At 46.4% G+C, this 19237-nt stretch overlaps 1 protein-coding gene across 26 annotated transcripts in view; it reads left to right on the top strand.

Annotated features, from left to right (window-relative positions):
• The first annotated feature begins 247 nt into the window (after positions 1 to 247).
• The window catches only part of MN1 (MN1 proto-oncogene, transcriptional regulator), a 181025-nt gene continuing 162035 nt past the window's right edge, over positions 248 to 19237 (top strand). For 22 of the 26 annotated variants that reach the window (XR_014573411.1, XR_014573412.1, XR_014573413.1 and 19 more), the window contains exon 1: positions 249 to 4088. Coding sequence is in view for 1 of the 26 variants with exons in the window: in XM_083803275.1 (XP_083659401.1) it covers positions 656 to 4088 (3433 nt within the window). In the remaining 25 variants the exon portion in view is untranslated. Of the gene's footprint in view, positions 4089 to 19237 lie in introns of all 26 variants that reach the window. The other 4 variants (XR_014573408.1, XR_014573409.1, XR_014573410.1 and 1 more) reach the window with 2 other exon arrangements.

The following is a 19237-nucleotide window of genomic DNA, read 5'->3' on the forward strand; positions in this document are numbered from 1 at the left end:
CCGCGCGGGCTCCCCCGGCCGCCCGCGTCCCCCCGCGCCGCGGGAGCAGCGGCGGCGCCGGCCCGGGGCAGCGGCCGGAGCGCGCCGAGGGGGCGGGCGGGGCGCGGGGCCGGGCGCTCGGCGGAGCCACCTTAACGGCGAGCCCCGCCCCGGGCCGCGCGGCGCTCATTGGCGCAGCCCCGATGGCTGAAATTCATCGCTGAAATGCAAAACTTGTTGCTGCTCCGCCAGCGCCGGCTGAGAGCGGGGGAGCGCGCGCGAGGGGAGCGCCGCGGAGCCCTCCCAGCGCCCGCCCGCAGCCCCGGCCCCGGCCCCGCCGCCCCGCCGCCGCCGGAGCCCTGCGAGCCGCCGGCCGCGGGCAGCGAGCGGCGAGCGCCCGGCGGGCCGGCGATGCGGCGCGCAGCTGCCGGGCGCCGGAGCCTATGAGCGGCGGCGCGCCGCCCCGTCGGCTCTCGGGCAGCGCAGCGCGGCCGGCGCCGGGCGGCAGCGAGCGGCGAGCCGCCGGGGGTGAGCGCGGGCGGGCGGCCGGTGCCGGTGCCGGCGGCGCGGCGGCGCGGCACGATGTGAGCGGGGCCGCCGAGCCGCGGCGGCCGGTGCGGAGGGCAGCGGGACGGCGGAGCCGCGCGGGCGGCCATGCCCTTCTGAGCCGCGCAGGATGTTCGGGCTGGAGCAGTTCGAGCCGCAGATGAGCAGCCGGAGCGCCGGGCAGGGGGAGCGGGGCTTCGGCCAGCCCGGACTGAGCATGAGCGCGCACTTCAAGGCGCCGGCCTTCCCCGGCGGCGGCCCGGCGGCGGCGGCGGCGGTGGACCCGGCCCTGGGCGCGCTGGGCGAGCCGCCCCTCCTGGGCATGAACATGAGCCTGGCCGGCGACGCGTACGGCTTCCCGGGCCGCGGCCCCGCCGAGCTGCACGGCGGCGGCATGCAGCCGCCGGTGCACGGCTTCTTCGGCGGGCAGCAGCCGCACGGCGGCCACGGCGGCGCCCACCACCCCCACCAGCACCACCCGCACTTCGGCGGCAACTTCGGGCCCGACCCCGGCGCCTCCTGCGTGCACGGCGGCCGGCTCCTGGGCTACAGCGGCGCGCTGGGCGGGCAGACGGCGTTCGCCGACGGCTACGAGCACATGGCCGAGAGCCAGGGCGCCGAGGGCTTCGGACAGCAGCGCCCCGGGAACCTGCCCGACTTCCAGCACCACAGCGCCGGCGCCTCCAGCCACGCCGTGCCGGCGCCCTGCCTGCCCCTCGACCAGTCCCCGAACCGCGCCGCCTCCTTCCACGGGCTGCCGGCGGCCGGCTCCTCCGAGCCCCACGGCCTGGAGCAGCGGCGGCTCCCCGCGCAGGGCGGCGTGGACTCTCTGGAATACAATTACCCCGGCGACGGCCCCGCCGGGCACTTCGAGCTGCCCGTCTTCTCGCCGTCGGAGCCCGAGGGGCAGCTGCCGCACTACGGAGGCGGGCGGCAGGTGCCGGCGGGCGGCAGCTACCCGGGGACACCCTCCCTGCCCCGGGCACCGGGCATGGCCGTGGCCAAGGCGCACCCGCCGCAGCAGCACGGCGTCTTCTTCGAGCGCTTTGGGGGGGCGCGGAAGATGTCCGCCAGCCTGGAGCCGGGGGCCAGCACCAGGCACCCGTTGATGCAGCAGCAGCAGCAGCAGCCGCCGCAGCCGCAGCAGCCGCCGGGCTTGCTGGCCAGACAGAACTCCTGCCCGCCAGCCATCCCTAGGCAACAGCAAACAGAAGCCAATGCTCCCAACCCCAACTTGCAGGACAATGGGCCAATAATGCAGAACCAGCATGCACAGTTTGAATACCCTATTCACAGACTGGAGAACAGGAATATGCATCCCTACACCGACCCCGTGTTTAATATGCAGCACCCTCCTCCACAACAGCCACCAAATCAAAGACTGCAGCACTTCGATGCCCCCTACGTGAGCGTCGCCAAGAGGCCGCGGTTCGACTTCCCCAGCAACCCCGGCGTCGAGCGCTGCGCCTCCTGGGGCGGCAGCATGCACGGCCCCGCCATGGAGAGCCACCTCTCCCCGTCGGCCTACCCCGGCCTGCCGGGCGAGTTCACCCCGCCGGCGCCAGAGGCCTTTGGGGGGCCACTGCCACACGGTGGCCCCGAGCACCCGGCGCTGGCGCAGCGCCAGAACGCAGCCCTGGTGATGAAGCAGATGGCCTCGCGCAGCCAGCAGCGCCTGCGGCCACCCAGCCTGCAGCAGCTGGGGCACCACAGTGAGGTGGGCCCGCCCAGCGGCCTGCCCCCGCCGGCCTTCGAGCGCGAGGCCAGCAGCGGCCGTGGCTTTGACCCGCCGGCGCCGCACCTGGCCCCTGACAGCGCCTGGTTTGCGGGGCCGCCGCCACCCGGGGAGCTGCTCCCGCGGCGCATGGCAGCGCCAGGGCTGCCGGCCGAAGCGGCCCCCCATGAGCTGGGCCTGCAGCCGGGCGGCGCGGCTGTGCTCTTCCGACCGGGCGCTGGCGGGCTGGGGCTGCAAGAGCCGCTGCGGATGGCAGGCGAGGGGCCAGCGCAGGCCCTGCCCTCACCTGGTGTCCACCCGCCCTTCGCGCCTGCCATGGGCGGCCTCTCGCAGCTGCAGTCGCCGGGTGGTGGTGTGTCGCTACCCAATGCCCCTGCTGAGCGACGTGGCCCTGCCGACTTTGCCGCACAGCCAGGCTTCCCCTTTGGGGCAGCCGCGCGGCAGCCAGCGGCGCACGGCGCTGCGCCCACCCTCAGCGCCTCGCCGGGTGCCTATCCGCCACCCCCACCTGAGTTCCCCCCGCCGCCGCCGCCGCGGCCTGCTGCCAGCAAGCTGGGTGCCCTCTCGCTGGGCTCCTTCAGCAAGCCGGCCAGCAAGGACAACGTCTTCGGGCAGAGCTGCCTGGCCGCCCTCTCCACCGCCTGTCAGAACATGATCGCCAGCCTGGGCGCCCCCAACCTCAACGTCACCTTCAACAAGAAGAGCCCGGCTGAGGCCAAGCGCAAGCTCAGCCAGGCTGAGCCTGACCCGCCGCCGTCAGCTGCCCCGGACTACTTCCCAGCAGGACCGCCGGCAGGCGGGAGCAGCGCGGGCAAGGCGGCAGGTGCTGCCCCGCTGCTGCCTGCCGAGAGCAGCCTCTCGCCCGGCTACGCGCTGGAGCCGGCGGCCAGCGGCGAGGGGAAGGCGGGCGGCGGGCGGGGGCGGGGCCGCCGGAAACGGGACAGTGGGCACGTCAGCCCCGGCACCTTCTTCGAGAAGTTCTCGGCCACGGAGGGCAGCGGGGCTGGCGTCAGCCCTGGGCAGCCGGCGCCGCCAGCTGCGGGGGCCCCGCCAGGGGCTGCAGGCACGGAGCGTGGAGGGGGCACCCCGCATGACAAGCCCCTGACCTCACCCTCCTGGGGCAAGGGTGGCGATCTTCTGCTGGGGGAGCAGCCCGACCTCATGTCGTCGCTGGACAGCGGTATCCAGAGCGTGACCAAGTCGGACGGCAGCTCCCCGCACGTGGACTTTCCTGACGAGGTCAGCACCAGCTACGGCAACGAGGACGAGGTGTCCTCCAGCTCCGACAACACCGTCTCCAAGCCCACCCGCAGCCCGCTGCTAGGCGGCTCGCCCAAGCTGCCCCGTGGGGAGCATGCACTTCTCAACGGACAGAAGCCCCTGGCCCTCGGCCTCCTCAATACATCTACCTCGACCCCTGACAGCTATGGGCTCAGCACCACAGCGGGCGCCCACCCTGGCACACCGGGCATGGAGCAGGTGCGGACCCCCACGAGCACCTCAGCCCAGGATGAGATCCACCCTCTGGAGATCCTGCAGGCGCAGATCCAGCTCCAGCGGCAGCAGTTCAGCATCTCGGAAGACCAGCCCTTGGGGCTGAAGAGCAAAAAGGGGGAGTGCGCAGGGCAGAATGGGGACAGTGACCTGAGCAGTTGTTGCTCAGAGGGCGTTAAGGGTGCCATGAGCACCATTGACCTGGACTCCCTGATGGCGGAGCACAACTCCACCTGGTACCTGCCTGGCGAGAAGGCTCTGATGGAGGGGCAGGAGGAGGACAAGCCCATGGTGCCGTGGGAGAAGCCCAAGCCCCCGAACCCCAGCAAAGAAGGTATCTGTTGCCCTGCGCGGGTTCCCGTGGGGGGAGACCCTGGGCTGCTCTCAGGGCAGGGGAGGTGGTGGGGCTCTGGTCCCTGGACACGGAGCATGCACTGGCCCCAGACCCACTCTGCCCCTTGCGGGAGCCAGGGCAGGTGCTGGGCACTTTCTGGCACCAAGGCTGCCGGATAGTTGTGCTGGGGGTGGCTGATGGAGGGGACAAAGCGCCTGCTGCCCTGTGGGGACCGGCCGGCGCTGAGCGTGGTGGGACTGGCCGCCCCTCGGGTGACGGCCCTGAGCGCGGTGTCCTCTGCTGCCAGCTCTGTCCCCACCGGCTGCCTGGCATGCCCAGGGGCCCCGGGGGTCCTGGGGAGAGGGGCTCATGGCAGAGCTCCGACCACACTCTGGGGTGCAGGGTGCTGAGGAGAGGGGCTCACGGCAGCGCCCTGTCATGCTGCTTGGCGTGGGGTGCTGAGGAGAGGGCTCCCTGCAGAGCCCTGTGCCTTCCGTCCTTTCCAGTCATTTCCTCCAAACTGTTAGAGAAGTCTTCCTAAGCTGTGAAAGCATGTATTTGTTAGTGGTGTTCTCCTGCCGGTTTCAGGTATTTTCCTGCATGTGTTAAAAGCCTGGTAGCAGTGTGATATTAAACTAAAAGGCTCTTGGCATTTATTTTGTTATTAAAAAGGAAATTTAAAATAAGCTTCTGGGTCTGATATAAAACTTGCATAGTTGACATATGCTTAATTTCGACACTAGTTGTCAGTTTTGATCCTTCCCCATGTCCAGAGGGCATCGTAATTCTCGAAGCTCTGAAAAAAATACATTAATGGAAAACCCTCTATTATAAAAGCTTTTTAGGCTAAAGATAATTATGGATTCAATTGGTTTCTATCTTATCTTATCAAATACATATTTTTTTTAAGCCGCCTGACTATATAATATAATGCATAATATATACTGCATAATATAATAGATGCACATGCATTTACCTGCTGTGTGAATGCACACAGGTGATTTCTTGATGCGCTATAAGTACACGTGCATAATTTACGCAGTATAAACTCACTATGTGAGCCTAGGAAAGTTGTTGTTTGGTACTACTTGTGTAGCTGGGAATTATTTTCATTATGCCTAGTCTTACAGACTGACTTTTTTTAGTATAATGTGCTTAGTAATTTCACTAAGAAAGGTGTTAGGAAAATCAAAAGGGAGCTGAGGTGGTTTGAAAACTCATCAATTTCCTACTCCTAGTTCTGGTTGGCTTTCCAGCTTTGGCTTTCTGAAGCGTGAATCCTAGCCCCCACTGTTTGTCTCTTTGTTCATGTTTAATGCCCAGCTCAGGAGACTCTCATTTGAAGCGGGAGTGTTTAGCATGCACAGCAGACTGTAGGAAGCCCATCAGCATTCTCCATGCTTCACCCAGGCAAGGACATAAATTGGTTTGTTTGGGGCCTTTCTTTTCCATTTTTAAATGGAGTTGCACACAGCATCCTTCCTGGCCCCTTCTCTTTTATTGTTTCTTGTACACAACATCTAGATCTGACTGGATCAATAGCTAGTTAGCACAAATCACAGTTCCTGTCAGTTCTACCTTGGCAGACTCGAACACATATATACATTCTCTCACAACTCACACACACACACACACACCCCTCCCTCTGTCATGCATACACCCTCCCTCTCAGACACACACATGCACATAATATGCATATATACAGATATGAACATTTACACACTGTGCTACACTTAAAAATAGATTTTAAAAGAGCAGCTTATTCCATAGATCTTAATTTCATGGAATAAAAAAAGAAAAAAATCCGAACAATCCTAACAAAACAATGAATAGTCTGTGCTTTTATTAAAAGTGTAATTTGGCTTAGAATTATGTATATTTCATGTATCTGTGTCATATGGAGTGTTGCCTTCTTTAACAGCACTCCTACGTTCACTTTGATCATCACTATTCTTAGTAACATCTAGTGAAATAAGTAATTGCTTTCTGGTCGCGATAACCACAATGTTGCTGTTAAAACAGTTCATCACTTGGAAGGAAAACCGTTTAATCAGTGTTCCTATATAAGGATATGTTTTAGTATTTCAGAGAGTAAGCACAAAATAACGAACCAGTTTTACAACAATGGATAGAGGCACTCATTTTGTTTTACACTTGAGTCACTTGAAGGATTTGAATGGACTGGTACTTTGGATGAGGAAATTCATATACACCAGTAGAGAATTTACCATAACTGTTGTTGGAAGTGATAAAGATACAATAGGTGAGATAAAACAGGCCATTCTCTTTGGTTAGTAGAAATAATTTGACTTTACATTACCATACACTTGAGTGTTTGAAACTGTGTTCAAGAAAAGGGCTTTATTTTTCTAGTGATTGAGATTTTAAACCATTCTAGTCAACTGAGATTTGCATCGATGGTATTTTGTCGAGCAGTTCCCTGTTGTACACAGGTAGGATGAATACGCAGGTTTCAGACAGCACTCTTCCAAGTTCCAAGCGGTTACTAAATGTGCTTAGTACTACATTGGAGGAGTGTTTACCGTGGCACACATTTTGTAATGCTGTGTAATATTATTAAGAGTGAAATTAGTTGTTAGACCTAACTTCCCTAACCAACACACATGCGTTGTTGGTGGGCTATTTCATTAGACCTACTGTGATGGGAGAGAAAATGTTCTGTAATTTATTCATAGTATGAGGCTGTTGTGGTGCGTGTTGATTCCTCTGTGGGCTCAGGGAGGGGTGGAAGAAAGGCTCAGACCGGTGTGAATGACCAAGTTTTACCGTGGCAGAGCGCTGAATTCAGCGTGCCGCCTTCTTGCTGCTCTTCTCTGTAGGAGTGGAGTGCGTGTGTGAGAGGGGTTTAAGGCTCTGTTCTACTGCAGCTCTTGGAGGGATATTTTTGTAATTAACAAGCTCTCTAGAACCCAGCAAAACCAGGAACATTTTGAATATTCCATTAATGCCTGGATTACTGATGGAAACAACTTGTTCGAGTTGCTTTAATAACTGTTCACATTCCTTATAACTCATCTCTTTTTCATACTCATAGTGGTATTAAAATGATTTGCTAATACCTAACAGTCTGTCTGAGTTTTAAAGGTAGATGACAACAGATAACAGTATTTCAGACACCTGTGCTGTAGGTGCCTGTGTAGTATGTATACACTTATTTAATAATAGCCTTTAGCGAGTTTGGTGTATATGTCTGCATTTTTCTTCTGAATTTAACCTAATGGTGACCGGTCATCGCTTTTCACTGAAATGCAGTTTTCAATAAGGAATTTTCTCTGATATATAGTATTTCGTACTAACATGTACTGTGGGAAGAGGCTGTTTGTTTGTTTTTCACCAAAAATGCATTATAAAATATCTTCCTTTCCTCTGCCATGCAGCTAGAGCTAGAAGTGAAAAGTGACAATATTTAGTGTAGAGAGGTCATGTTGACTTCCAATACCGTAGCTCTAACTAACAAAGAGTAACGGGATCAAATTCACATAAAAACCTAGCACTAGTGTAATGGGTTTCTGCTCTGCCTGGTTTGACTGAACCAGAACAATTTTCCTTCAGTGACATGTTGATTAGTATTCTCCAGGAACCCAGTAATTAGGTTCTACTGGGCTTTCGGCTTTAGTCTTTAATTGAAATTTTGAAGGTCCCATACTGCATGTGTCAGGTGAAGACATTAAAATGTAACCTAGAACCAAGCAGGTTGATTGGAAAAAATAAGAATATAGTCAGATATCCTGTGGCCGTTGCACTACTCTGTCTGTGCCGATGTGCAAGTGTGGTGCAGCATATTTTAGATATTATCCTTGAGTTTTTGTAAATATTTCATCATAATACCGAACCTACCATTTAAATGAGCCAGCAGGCCAAAACTGTTGAAGAAGCAGGATGTAACATTTGTAAATTAATACCAAATATATTAACAAAAGACAAATTTGGTCCAGATGCAGCTATGAGCCTTTGTTTTCTTTCTTTTCCTAGTATGTTCTGTTGTGTGCTTTTATTTTAAATACAGCTAAATTCTTTGAGAGGTTTTACGAAGGAAGTAGGTTTGTTTACTGGGACTGAGTTTGTCGGACCTCTTGTGAGGTATTTCAAACACTTAAATATCGTTTCAAGCAATATACGATTTAAACGGAATTATACCATAGTAAGGACTGTTGGAAATGAGTTCATTGACTAAGCTCAGTGCACGTTGCAGCGATGAATCTGTGATTCCTGATGATGCTTTGTTTGCTTTAAAGAGCTGTTTAAACGTACACCAGGAATTTTAACTGTTAGTGAAAAAAATGCTATTACCTTTGCCAAGAAGTTATGCGATATATTCCACAGATATGAAATACACATCTTTAATAAATGATCTGGATTAGCAGGCAAACTTATGAGGAAAAAATACTCCCATTGCATATTGTAGAAAAGATTTCATTGTGCATTAGGTTTGGGTTTAATATGTTCTTTTAAACTCTTCTGATCTATTAAAAAAAATGAAAGGTTGCCTCTGATTGATCTGGTTTCATTTGGGTGACAGTAGTACTCTAATGTCTACTTTGACAAACTATAATTTTTAATATTTTCTTACAAGAAAATGGTCCTGTTTAGAAACATTTTTTTAATAAATATTTTGCAGCACTGTACTTGTAGACTTTTCTGGCAAATATTAGAGAAGGCAAGGGTAGAGTTTTCAGTATTACTTGCTATTGCTGCTATAATGCATTAAAATATTTAAGGCAGAAGGTGTGTGAATTTATTGTGATTTCAGTTAATACCGTAGCCACTCTATTTGCCTTTACATCCGTCTATCCGTCTCTGGATTGTCTAGCTGTATTTGAATTAATGCACATCACAAATTTGGTTTGCACCGTGATACTTTCCTTTAACCAAGTCTGCTATTTTATGATGGTATGTTTTGTTGTGAAATTAGTTTTAACGGGGATATTTTGTACATGCTAAGTGTGAGAGTGTGCATGACATTTGGGGGATATATTTCTTGAAATTAGTGTGTGTGTATGTTTTAGTTCTTTACCTATGATGAAAAAAGAGATGGATTAGACTTCATATGTATCTGTGAGCATAGGTCAGAGCATAGATTTATTCTGATCTATGATGTATTGCTTAGTGTCTGCTCTTCATTTTTAACATGAGATAGCTGCTTTTTTAACAATGATCTAGTGCAACGCTGTGCTATAAAACCATAAATAATTTTACATAAATGCATAAAATTTATTAATAGTCAATACCTGCAAATACAGTTTGTTGTTACTTATATAGAGCAAATGATAAGACATTAAACAGTCTAACCTAAAATTATATAGACTGCCTTTATTTGTAACAGTTGACTCCCTTCTTCTGCAACGTTCAGTATGAGGTTTTGGTATGGCATTATGTCTTTATGTGGCCATATAAAATTTTAGTACTAGACAAATTACTGTACATTTTTAGTCTCAGGTTTCTTGTGTATTTCTTTTAAATGTGAGTAGAGTATCCACAGAAAGAGTGAATCCAGCTCTAAAATGAATCTTCAGGTGGCCCAATATATGTGTTTTTTTTTTTCATACCAAATTTACCAAATATCAGGAACAGTTTAATTACGTAATTGCTAGCACAGACATAGAATATCAAAAGTGACCAGTTAAATTGTGTTTAGTGGGATTCTTCCCTTTTTTGTTATTAGGATAAAATATATCGTTCTTACCATGTTTCAGGCTGGAGTGCTTCATGTGCAAAAGGCATAGATAATTAATTTCAGACTCAAAATACGTATCTATAGCAGGCCTCTGCTCCAGCCAGTAGCAAGCTTTCTGTCAAAGTATTCCTTTTTCTTTCTCCTCCATTGAAAAATCTGAAGCCCTTGAAAATAACAAAATTTGCATCTGTAAATGTATGCTTTTATTTTGTGGGATGTTTTTAAGATGGAGGTGGGTTTTTTTAGGTATATAGAATTACTCGTTTCATTTATTTGAGCGCTGTTCTTAAGAGAGAGCTTCCGTTTATGAGTATATTTAGGACATGGCTTTCTTCTCCACTTCCTCATCATCAAGTTTTTGGGCAAGGGACACAGAGCAGGGCACCTTCTAGAAATTAAATAGGTGAAGCTGTGTAATCTCCCAGGAATTCAAGGTCCACCCTGTCTTTCTTCATCTTGGTTAGAATTTTCAGCTTTTAAAATGTAAACTGTATTTTTCTCTATTTCGTAGATAGACCCAATTTGCACATGGTGTTAATGTGACTGGCTTATGTAAAAATACCAATATTCTTTGCAGTTAGCTGCTTTTCCTTTGCAAAACACATTTTTGTTGATGCAGTTAAAACATTACTAATTATTAGTGACCTTTTTTAATGCAAAGATTTATTATTATTATTTTACAAATTTAAATATATCTTATGGATTATGTGCCAATGTTTCCAAGTCAAATACTTTTTAAATTTAAAGCAGAGAATTGAACAGCTGGATGTCTAATCCATTAATTTTTACAAGCTGACTTTCTTAATACTTCAAAGAGAACATCCTAGGTGACACCGCTTTGCAGCTCCCCTCCTCAACGCCCCTTCTTCTGGCCTCTCCCCCAGCGCTTTCCTCTCAGCCGTCATATACAGCTCATCTCCTTGCAAATGACAAAAGCATATGTATGTGGGGAATGCATTTTCCTTAGTTGATGTAATTAGTTGTATGACTTGATGATCCAGAAATGTACTCTCTATAAAGTGTTGTACTTTCTGTCTATATACTGATGCAAAAAATATTGTAGTTACCTTTTTGTCTAGTAGCTTTCCCCCCTTATTTATTTTTCTATAGCAGCACAAGTGTTTGTGTTCAGCAGCCTTGTGTTTTGGGCTGGTGTGTTTCAAGACAAATCTAGAATGTATCCCTTTCAGCTGGCTCTGACCCCTGCCAGCCATTTTTAAATATGAGTTTACAAAGTTTCGTCTGGCCTCAATTATATAGTAACTGTTCATTATATCTTAGGATTTCGTTCCCTGATGTGCATGCATTGCTATCTGGTAGCTCCCGAAAATGAACCATTTCTTGTCTACATGCTTAACTTGTCCTGTGTGTCTTTAGTTGCATAAGTCATGTGTGTTTGTTTTAAATTTTAGCAGTCTATTTGTGTCTGTTTGGTATTTTAGCATAAAAATGCAGTGCATGACATTGCGCTGTCTAATTTTTTATTAGCTTTTGAGGTTTGTCTGAAGAAGCTTTTTTTTGTTTTGATAAGCAGAAATCTGGTTATGTTTAAGTGCTGCATTGATAGATTTTTACATTAAAATAAATACAATTTATTTGCGAGTAAACACGGAAACAACACGTGTGAGCTCTGAAGAGCTCTGCTAGTTCCTCGCTGCAGAATGTTGTATTAGAGACTGTGCTACAGCCTTTCTCTAGTGGCTGGTTTGCCTGACCTTTTGGATATATCTTTTTCTGTGTGGAGCCTTTAAAAGATGAGATGAGGAAACTGAGTTGCTGCCTTTTTATTTTTTTTCTTTTAACTCTCTTAGCTTGAATTCTGACTGCTGGGCCTTTAGGACTTGACATTCTTGATCACAGAAAAACCTTTAATCAGTCAGCAGTTGTGAAAGTGTGTGGGTTTTTTTTGTTTGTTTGTTTTTGTGGTAAAATATATTTCTTAGAGTTAAGTCTGCATTTAATTAATTTTGTGAATTAGTATTCACAAAATACTAGAAAGCATTTGTATTGCTAATAGAAAGATCATCCTGAGGCTGAGGAAGCATAGTTAATTGAAAAAGCAGCCATTTGTAAAGTGAGGAAAATCTTAAAACACTTCATACCCTAATTAAGAATATACTCCTAATTTAAAATTGAAAATTTTAATTTGCAGTGTGAAGCAGGTACATGGAAAAAAACCTGGAAATGGTTCTATCCTTCCTTCCTCCTCAACCTCCCAAAATGCAGGTTAAAAAGAATGGCACAACTTTTTTAAAATTTATTTATATTTTGTAAATACCCTGAGGCCGTTTTGCTATGAAGATATAAATTGATTTATTAGCATAGGAAATGGAGGCTGGACTAAGATTATTATCCGGTCCGAATTTTAGGATCTCCTTCCTAGAGAAATCTGCCCCCTCCCCTTTTTTTAGAATATATATAATCTTTCCCTATCATGGCATTTTAAAGCCTTTTGGTCTTGGATAATAAGAGAACTCATAAAAAGCACGCGATGACAGCGGATGATATCTAAAAAACAGAAATGCAAATGCGTGCCAGCAAGGGCTGCGTCCCCAGGGACCCTGCGTCCGCGTTCCCTCCCAGCCGCTGCTGGAGGTGACGCTCTCGATTGTCTGTGAGGTTAAAGCAGGCGGAGAGAGTCTGTGTGAGTATTCCTGTCTCTTGGCTAGATGGCACAGTTGGTCAAGTCATTACCATTGCACTTATGGATGCTTGGGTATTTGTTTGATTTAGATCACAGTGGAGTATATATCGAGGTCCCACTCTATTATTATTTTTATTATTTAAGATCATATGTATCGCGCCGTAAACTGACACGGAGCTTTATGCCGTACTTCAGAAGCCCAGGAGACATTCCCCCGGCTCAAGCTTTGCAGCCCAAGCCAGATGAAATGTGGTGCTGCGCAGCGGGTGCTGGCCAGCGCCCGGTGCCCCTGCGCGGCCGCAGAGGGGGAGGCGCCGTGGGGCAGGTGGCGGTGCTGGGTGGGCCGCGGGGCCAGGGCGGCGCGCAGCGGGCCGCTGCTGCCCTCGCAGGGTGTGCAGAAGCAGCGTGCCTCAGGAAGCGGAGCGGGGAGCACCTTGTCCCGCTTGGTGGGCTGAGCGCTGGGTCACTTGCCTTCTCTGTCGCGTTCGGCGGTGGGAAGGGCACAGCGGTGCTGCCCTCCTCGGTGGGGTATTTCTTCTCCCCTGGAAAAAAGGGAGGCGGCAACTATGGATCTTCTGACACGGCGTGTGAATGTAATAACCTAAATACATTTCTCGGTCTGAGCAACAGGAAAAAGAAACTGACATGATGTGAGTTTTCACCTCCTCCAGAAACCTAGGGATAGAAGAATCATGGGTGTTTCTTTTCTCCTCTCTCTTCTGGGAGGAGGGAAGAGGAAGATCTTCCCCCCTGCCAACACATGTGCTTCGATGACTTGCACTAGCTTGTAAATAATGGCAGTACGGCATCACCTCGTTTCTTGTGGTATAAACCTGTAGTTGTCCTGATGTCATACTGCTAAAAAAAGGACATCTCTTAGATGTGCAAGGCAGCTGGATGACTTTTTACATTTAATGTTATAGGTGTTTTTGATCTGACTCATTTGTTTTACTAATTTTTATTCGTTCCAGAATGATGCACTGATCTTTTTTTTTTTTTTTGCGCAATCTGAAGAATAGCCCATTTCCAGACCAAATAGTATTTTAAAAGCAGGGAAATAATAGAAATGTGCCTATTGTTTGTATTCTACCCCCACCTCACTCCCAAAGGAATTCCACAGTAATCATAATGAAAATTGCCACAATCTATGAAACAATAATTCTGCAACACTTCAAAAAATAGTGTTATCATTCAAAGTGCAAAGCAGCTGGTATTTTATGATTGAACAGATTTTATGGTTGCTGGATATAGGGTCAAACACTTGCAGCACATTCTTGATTTAAACAAACCAAAAGTACAAGTGCTTTTTTGAAGATAAAATCAGTACATTTTCATTTTTTTTTATTATTATTTTTTATTTTTTATGTTGGATACTGTAGTTCCCTTTTCTAAATATAGATACATGCTGTTCTTTTTATGCTAGGAGAAAAAGCTAGTATCCCAACTCCGGTTGCTCTCTATACAAGTGCTTAAGTTTTAGAGGCAGAGGGAAAAGTAGGACTTTGTCAAGTACAATTAAAATCTCATATTAGCAATTTTGAGTTAGGAAGAAGGGAGAGGGGGAGGGAGGGAGAGAGAGAGAGAAAGAGAGAGAGAGAGGGTGGCTAGCAAGTGACTTTTTCATTCTGGTTCTTTTTTATCATTTTCAGTCAATGGGATGTTTTATACCATCTTTTTTAATTCATTGTAGCTGTCTGCAAAATGGATGTGAATTCAGATGGCTCAAAAACAGCGCTAGGAGACTGTGGCTATTGTCACATGAAAATCTGTGGTGAACTCGGCAGTAACCACAGTTATTTGGTTAACCTTTAAACTCTGCATGCAAAATAGTACTACATGTTATATGATAAAGTCATTCGTTCTGTAGATTAAGCAAGTTAATATACTGAATTCCTGATTTTTCTTACTTTAACAGAGGTACGTAGGAAAAATGAAGAAATTAATTTGCTGCTTCTAGATACACCGTTTTTCTGGACTGTAGGGAAGGTTTGTTGTAGTCTGTGGTCAAAACTCTCTGATAAGGGCTCGTCAAAGTGCAGCCTGAATTTCTTGCTGCAGGTATAGTACTGTGAATCTTGTTTTTATGGGCTGACAGACTTTTGCTTTTAAAACGTCGTTTGTTTGTTTGTTTGTTTTTTAAACAAACCAATGAAGTTTTATTCCAAGTAATTATCCAAATTCTCCTGTATTCCTGAGTGATTCAAAAGTAGATTAAAAAGTCTCTTCCTTGAATCAGACAAGTATGAACTTCAAGAGCTGGAAAAACATACATTGAGAGATTGTGATATAATTACATTTTTATGTCTACCTATTAAGCATAATGAAGGGTTGGTTGTTGGCCTTAAATTTGGAAATTGCTTACTGTAAAGCTTAAAACAGAAGTAGATTCCTGTAATTACTGCTTTGCAGTGAGAAGTATGGCTAGGTAAAGGGAATAAAAGCTATTCATTGTCCAGTTGTATTTCCATAACTGTTTCACTTTTATATACCTGTTTTGAAGGATAAAATTATTTGTTATACTAATTTTCAGAAATAAGCTTAAAAAAGTCAACACGGGAAAAAATGAGGTGAAGAATATCAAATGAAGAACAACTAGAAAATATACAACTTTAACTTCGTTACATTATTTGTATTATCTGATACATTATTTGCAGAATCAGTTTGTTTATTAAACACAAGGCCAGTATGCTATTTTGTTTTGTGCTGACTTGAGTTTGAGATACTTGATGGTAAAAGTTTTTTAAATTTCAGATTTAATGTTCACCCTTAATTGTACCAGATGAGGCAAGCCTAGTCAAACATTGTCCAGTCAGTTCGAGTCTGCTTTCACTTTTCCTTGGGTTTATTCTTTTTGCCTGATGGCAATGTGTCAGGCAAATTTGGATCCTAGTGTCAATTGCTTGAAATTAGTGTTTAGATTATACCCAATTTGAAATTGTATGGAACTATTTATAGTGAGAAGTGAGCATTTGTTTATGATGATAAAAATATTTTCATTTCCTTTTTTTTTTTTTCCATTGTATGTACTAGTAAATAGTATAACTCAGAATATTCCTGTGCAGTTTTTCAAAGCGATCACACAGCACCATTTTACTCTTTGCGTATGTTTGGGACTCTGCTACATTGAAGAGGAGCTGTTTGTGATTCATGCATGGAAGAAGAGAAAGACCAAGCCTTCTCTTGTTCCTTAGAAAAAAATACCTAAACTACAGCCTTTTTCCTCTCCCTGTCTAAAACACGGCTTACATCATTAAGGTTTTTTTTTCGCTCTCCTTTTGCTACCATCTTTTAACGTGTATTTTACTTGCCTTTTCCCTCCTTTTTGTGGAGCTTCTCTTGGAACCTGCTTTAGGGAGTTGTATTTTAAATGTTTTTGAAGACCACTCCTGCTTTCCGCAGTGGTCTGGCCCAAATAGAAAAGTGAAAAGTTCCCATTACTGAGCTGTAAAAGAATACTGTAAATGGGTTATGCAGCAAAAAAAACCATTTAGATAAAAATGCAATTTTCCCTTTCACACACACTGCTAAGAATTAATAGCACATTCTTTCTAAATGGGTACTTCTATATTATATTTTCACCTTAATGAAATTCTTTCCGAAACAGGAGTGTTTCATTTAAAATTTTAGAGCAAAATTGATCTGTCTTTAATTCTCAGTGCTTCTCTCTCTCTCTCCTCCCCTTCCCCCCCCCACACTTAAATCTCGCTGAAAAGACTATTATAGACTCTGTTGGAACTTTCTGGAAAATACCCAGCAGGTTCACAGGTGTGTTTCAGACAGTATCACAATTTGTCTCTCCCTTCCCTTCACAGGGTGCAAGTTACGGGGCATTCCTTACCCGCATCTCGATTCGTGCTTTTGATTGAGCGATGCGTGTGCCACTTGTCTTTTGCTGGCTGTTACTCGGCCTGCGTCCGTGAAGCAGTGGTGATAATAATGTGTTGCTTCCAAGTCATTTTTGCAAGAAGTACTGCAAAAGAGAGGACTACCCAAACCGAAGGTTGGATTCTGCTTGGTGGTCTCTGTTGGGAAATGCTCCATCACTGCAGCACCCCTAAAGCAGAGGCGGTGTGCTGGAGTGCATTGTTACCTAACAGCACAAATTAATGTTCTGCAAAAACACGGTGTTTTCTTTGCATCCATGATTTTAATACAAGCGTTCTCTCTAAAAAGCAGGTAACTGCCTAACGCGGCAGACGAGAGGGAGGGGTGCCTAGTGGCAGCACTAGGCGGGTGCTTGCGGGGCTGTCCCGCGTGCAGCCTGCCCCGATGGTGGCGGGACAGTCGTGGGAACTGGTCTCAGCGGGACACGGGGGCTGGAGATTTCACACAGCGTGGAGGTGTAAGCACGTAGCTAATTTCAGGTGACAGTAATTTCTTTCCATCTGCGGTGTTAGCATTTCCGTGCTGTTTTCTTTTTAGAGCAATTATATCACGAACAGGCCCCGATGTATTGCTGTCACTGACTCTGGCTTCATGCAGTCATGGGTCATTAGCTTGCACATGTGAAAGCCAAGGTATTTTTTCTTCCTTCTGACAGCTTTTCCTTGGATTAGAAGGAGCAGCTCTCTGATATGAGTGAGTAGCGGCGATTCTTCCATTGATGCAGGTATTCGTAAGACAAGCAAGTGCATTTGGGGTATAGCAGACTTCCCAGCCAGTATGCAGTAATGTCATAAACAGCCAGTCTCAAGAGATAGAAAACCAAAGCATATGTTCATGCTTTTAAACTGTTTCCTTTTTAAGAGTTTTTAATATAATGGCGGGAACAACCTTTATTGTAGGAATAGGACTGACAGAAAGATGCCTGCTTCAAGCAGCTTTTCATTGCTGAGTTGCAGTGGGAAAAATGCTTTTATTAAATAAACTGTTTGGTGTTCTCATAGTATTAGTAAAGTAGTTCCTAGGTATAAACAATGCTTGTAGTGATGAAGACATGGATAGAGTTGATATACCTGAAAACCCCCATGTTCAAAATAAAAATGTACTTTGACAACAACACAAACTGCTTATGACAAACTGCTCTTGGAGGGACTTTTTGCTTGGGATATCCTCCAAAATGTGAAATACGGGAAAAACATAAGGAAACATCTTGTAAAGCCACTGTAGAGCACTTGTCCATAATACTGCTTGAAAATGTAATTTTGGACACCTTAGTTGAAACCAAAATCTAGCTGGACTATTGCAGGCATCCTGTATTGAGATTTTAATGGCTTTTTTTTTCCTCAATTTTTCTTCCCTGCTTGTGTTTATAGGGCCTGCTCCTGTGTAACTGCAGTCAGTGAAAATACTGGTGTTGACTTAAATGTTAAGTAAACACAATCAAAGAAGAAAACAGTGTTTGTGTGAGTCCATATTTGTTAGTTTGTTTTGAAAGTCAGGCTGGAACTGCAAAGTAAACAGTCTTGAAAATGATCTGAAGCATTTGTCACCAGGGTAAGTCAGTCTAGTGTCCAAGAGGTCAAAATATGCCCCATCACCACCTACTGCATTTCAGACAAAAGAATGGTAGGATGCGGTTTTGATGCAGAGGCAGCTAGTGCTTTGACAAACTTTGAGTTTATTTTTTTGTTTATTTATTTATGTATTTATTTATGGGTGGACAGCAGTGCTTTATTCAAAACCATATGCCTTTTTTAAAGTCGATGGGAAGTAAATTTGCGCATGCTGCAGGGGCAAAGAAGTTCCTCACTCCGTCTGCTAACAGTCTTGTATTCATTCAGACTTACTCTTTGCCACCTGAGGAAGGTTGTGACATCGTTACATTGCCCTATGTTTTGTGCATAGAGTTTGCACGGAAACAACCTGCTTCAGTAGGTTCCTCCTTCCCCCTCCCGACTTGTGGATTGCTGGGAAATGGATCACAAAACTCTGGAGCACGTTGTTCAAAATGTATTCTCGAGCTTCCTTAACAAGTATTTATCAGTTTGTGCACTCCAAATTGGAAGCATTTGCAACTTTCAATTTGTGTTGCTACGTTACTGAAGTGACCTCGTATTGTTTTGTTCCCTTTCTGACTCTTGCTCCGAACACTGCGCTTAATACAAATTCTGTTTTTAAAAGGAGTGTTTATAGTCAGTGAGTCTTTGACTACTTACAGTAGTTTTCCGATAGCCTTCCAGTCAAAGATGAAAAAAATACTATACTTTTTATTATATGGGTTACATAATAGCTATTTATTCAGTCATAAAACTTCCCTTTTGTAATTCACTTTTTGTGAATCATGGTAGTTCAGTGAAGATTTTAAATCATGGTTTTTACAACCAAATACACAATTCTCTGGAAGCAATGTTGAAAATTTAAATATTTCAGTGTAGTTATTTGTAACTCACCAGTTTTGTATTAATAGAAGATTGGTTCTTGAGTTTTTGTGTAAAATTAAATGTAAACCCCCCCCCCCCCAAAAAAAGATTGCTCAAAATAACTCTTGACAACAAATATTTCTGAATAGTTACTCTGCTTTCTCATTTGTTGTACTTGAAAATGTATAGTGTTACACCGAGCGCTATTTTTTATTATTATACAGAGGAGCTCTGGAATCCTGATGAATTCCGAGTCCTTGTTTTGCTGTGGGGCAAAAGCACATGCAAATGCAGAGCCTTGATTATCTGCCATTCACTAAACATCACTGTGCCGCACTACTCCCCCTGCTCTTGAGGTGAAAAAAAATTACTACTGAGCCTGAGTGTCTAGGTCTTGTGCAGCCATTTTATTTTTAGGACGTTGGAGTCTTAGAAGGAAAAAGAAATAGAACTAGCCAAACTACCGGCTGCCCCCAGACTCCTGTTGGCCAGTTTTGGTGCTGTAGGA

This window comes from Anser anser, assembly GCF_964211835.1.
Source record: "Anser anser genome assembly, chromosome: 18".
NCBI classification, from domain to species: domain Eukaryota; kingdom Metazoa; phylum Chordata; class Aves; order Anseriformes; family Anatidae; genus Anser; species Anser anser.